This window comes from Ursus maritimus, unplaced genomic scaffold (genome assembly GCF_017311325.1).
Source record: "Ursus maritimus isolate PB19 unplaced genomic scaffold, ASM1731132v1 scaffold_4, whole genome shotgun sequence".
Lineage (NCBI taxonomy): Eukaryota > Metazoa > Chordata > Mammalia > Carnivora > Ursidae > Ursus > Ursus maritimus.
The window spans coordinates 70848987-70852524 of NW_024426552.1; the positions used below are offsets into that span (position 1 = coordinate 70848987).

General features: G+C 62.8%; 1 protein-coding gene across 1 annotated transcript; it reads left to right on the forward strand.

The window, feature by feature from the left end:
• The first annotated feature begins 321 nt into the window (after positions 1-321).
• Positions 322-1965, forward strand: CPN2 (carboxypeptidase N subunit 2). Its single transcript, XM_040621732.1, has one exon. It carries the CDS (start codon positions 322-324, stop codon positions 1963-1965), a length of 1644 nt encoding a protein of 547 aa, XP_040477666.1.
• Positions 1966-3538: the final 1573 nt, after the last annotated feature.

Sequence of the window (3538 nt, forward strand, 5' to 3'; positions counted from 1 at the left end):
TTCTCCCCACCTGGAAAGTACATGGGAAGTCCAGGAGACCTGGGTCTTGGTCCTGCCACTAACCTGCTGGCTGGCTGTGGACAGGCCCCGTGACACCCTGTCAGGAGGGCCAAACCCAGGTCCCACGGACCTTGCAAGGCTGCCGTGAGGCAGTATGAAAACGACCACTATAAACACACACTGTCCCAATGGGTGGCCGCCCTGGTGGAGTTAATCCCTGTCTCCTGGCTGCCCCCCCCCCCTGCCGGGCGCTGGCCGCTGTGCTGCACTGCCCTTGATAAAGGCGTCACCTCTGTTCTCTCTTCCTGCTGGCATCAGGAGATGCTGCCCGGGGCCTGGCTGCGCTGGGCCTGCCTCCTGCTCCTGGCCCAGCCCTGCCGGCCCTGCCCTGTGGGCTGCGACTGCTTCATCCGGGAGGTCTTCTGCTCCGATGAGGGGCTGGCCGCCATCCCGCAGGACATCCCGCCACATGCCACCGACATCGTCTTCGTAGAGACGTCGCTCAGCACGGTGGGCGCCAGGGCCTTCAGCGGCAGCCCCAACCTGACCAAGGTGGTCTTCCTTAACACGCAGCTGCAGCACTTCGGGCCCGACGCCTTCGGGGGGCTGCCCAGGCTGGAGGACCTGGAGATCACTGGCGGCGCCTTTTCCAACCTCAGCAGCGACACCTTCTCCAACCTGACCTCGCTGGGCAAGTTCACCCTCAACTTCAACAAGCTGGAGGCGCTGCCCGACAGCCTCTTCCACCAGATGGACGCCCTGGAGTCTCTCCAGCTGCAGGGCAACCAGCTCCAGAGCCTGCCTGGGAGGCTCTTCCGGCCTCTGAGGAGTCTGAAGACCCTCAACCTTGCTCAGAACCTGCTGGCCCGGTTGCCCGAGGAGCTGTTCGACCCCCTGGGCAGCCTGCAGACCCTGCGGCTAAGCAACAACGCGCTCTCCGGCCTGCCCCACGGCGTGTTCGGCAAGCTGGGCGGCCTGCGGGAGCTCTTCCTGGACGGCAACTCGATCTCGGAGCTGCCCCCCGGACTGTTCTCAGGGCTCGTCCGGCTGGAGAAGCTGTGGCTGCAGCGCAACGCCATCAGCCACCTGCCCCTGTCCGTCTTCTCCTCCCTGGGCAACCTGACCTTCCTGAACCTGCAGGGAAACTCGCTGCGGGGGCTGCCCGCCGGCCTCTTCGCCGCTACCCCGGGCCTGCTCGGCCTGTCTCTGTCCTACAACCAGCTGGAGGCGGTCAGCGAGGGCGCCTTTGCCAACCTGTCGAGCCTCAGTTCGCTGACGCTCTCGCACAACGCCCTCACCCACCTGCCGGCCGGCGTCTTCCGAGACCTGGAGGGGCTGGTCAAGCTCTACTTGGGCAGCAACAACCTGACCGCCTTGCACCCCGCCCTCTTCCAGAACCTGTCCAAGCTGGAGCTGCTCAGCCTCTCCCGGAACCTCCTGACCACGCTCCCCGAGGGCATCTTCGACACCAACTACAACCTGTTCAACCTGGCCCTGCACGGCAACCCCTGGCAGTGCGACTGCCACCTGGCCTATCTCTTCAGCTGGCTGTACCAGTACAGCGACCGGCTCTTCAACATGCAGACCTACTGCGCCGGCCCCGCCTACCTGAAGGGCCAGCTGCTGCCCGCCTTAAAGGAGGAGCAGCTGGTGTGTCCCGTCACCCGGGACCGCCTGGGCTTCCAGGCCCCAGGGCTGGAGGACAGGGAGCCCGGGGACGCCTGGGATCTGGCCGCGGAGGAGAGGGCGGTCTGGAGCCACTGCACCTACAGCAACCCCGAGGGCACCGTGGTGCTCGCCTGTGACGAGGCCCAGTGTCGCTGGCTGAACGTGCAGCTGTCTCCCAGGCCGGGGTCGGGCCCCCCGGGACTGACGTACAACACCAGCCAGCACTGGGACTTGAAGTCGACCTGCGGCTCCCTGAGGCTCACGGTGGCTATCGAGACTCGGCCGGGGGGGCACTAGGCACGGGGCGTGCGGAGCCAGGAGCCTGCCTAGGTGGCCTCTGGGGCCTGGCCAGGCCAGAGGAGAGAGGGGGAGCCGAAGCCTTGCTTTTGCAAATGCCAGGGACAGAGCTGCGTCTCCCAGGAAGAGGCGGTGGCGTGGTGGCCGCCTCCTCTTCTGTTGCTGAGCCCGACCTGGGCCTTCCTTAAGCTTTGCAAAACAGCCCTTAAAGCTGCACCACGGTCTGGAGAATAAAAGAACATTCTCCCTGGTGTTTCTTGATGATCTAATACCCGCTCCACTCCCATCCACCCTGAGGTTCCGAGCCTCAGGCACCGCCAGCCCAGGTCCTCTTTGGACTTCCAGCTCAAAGGCCAAATGTCCCTTTCGATCTCTCTCCCTGGAAATTTGTTTTCAATTGATATAGAGAAAAACAAAGGAGGTGGTAGAAACAGAGGTGAGCAGAAGGAATGAGGGGCAGAGGTCTGACTGGTGAGGGGGGTGGTGCTTGTGTCATTCAGGACCACCTCTAGCGCTGCGGCCAAGGGACACCAGGATGAATGGGGTCTCAGATGTGAACAGGTAAACAGGAGCCCTTTGGGCCCTCCCCAGGCCAAGCCCCCCGCCCCCTCCACCGTCCAGCTGACAAGGCTGCTCCCTGGGCAGGGAGTGGGGAGGGGCAGTGAGCTGGGCAGTGGGCATGGAGATGCTTCAGCTCTCAGCTCTCTGACAGCTTCTGACTCGGCGGCTGCTCTTGCTCCCTGCGATGGTTCTCCTCTGGTTTGCGGTACACCACTCTCTCATGCCCTGACCACTCCCTCGGTCTCCCAGCCGCCCCTTCCATGCCAGGACCCCCCGGGGACCTGCTGTTCGGCCTCCCCGGGGAATCTCACGCGTGTCCCTGGGGTCGGATGCATGACGACCCCCATCTCCATCTTGGGCTCAGGTCTTCTTTGGCTCCGTGATGAGACATCTGCCTGCTCAGCAGCCCCGTGTTCGATCATTCAGCCACAAACGTGTGTAAAGCAAACCTGTCCCTGTTCCCTGTTCCTCCAGGATTCCCCTCCAGCAGATTGCCAAGCCCAGGAGCTGGGTATGTTCTCCAGTCTCTCATTCCCCTTGATCCTCATGGCCCACCCATCCGGGAACACTTCTGAGCACCCCTCTATCCATGTCCCCCTTCCCATTCCCAGCCCCGGGAGGCTCTTTGTCACCCTGGACCGGACCATGTGCAGCCTTCTACCTGGTTCTCCTACCCGCGGTGTGGACAGGTCTGGGTGAAATACTGGGAGGGTGGAGGGACACATGAATCTGGCATCTGGCAGACCCTCCGGGAACTCACTCATAGTCTGGTGGGAGAGATCAGACAGGGTGCACATTTCCTGGGCGGCGGGCAGAGTGGATAGGGAAGCCATGACCCAAGGGCAGGGTCAGGTTTGGGGGAAGGCAGGAGCGCGATGTCAGCTGCAGACAAGGAAGTGTCCAGGGATGTCCTTTTCAAAAACACGCTTCCCGAGGCTCAAATCAAAATCACCATAAATTCTCAGGCGATGGAAGGTAGTTCAGCAGATTTGCCAAAGGAACAGACTCCCAA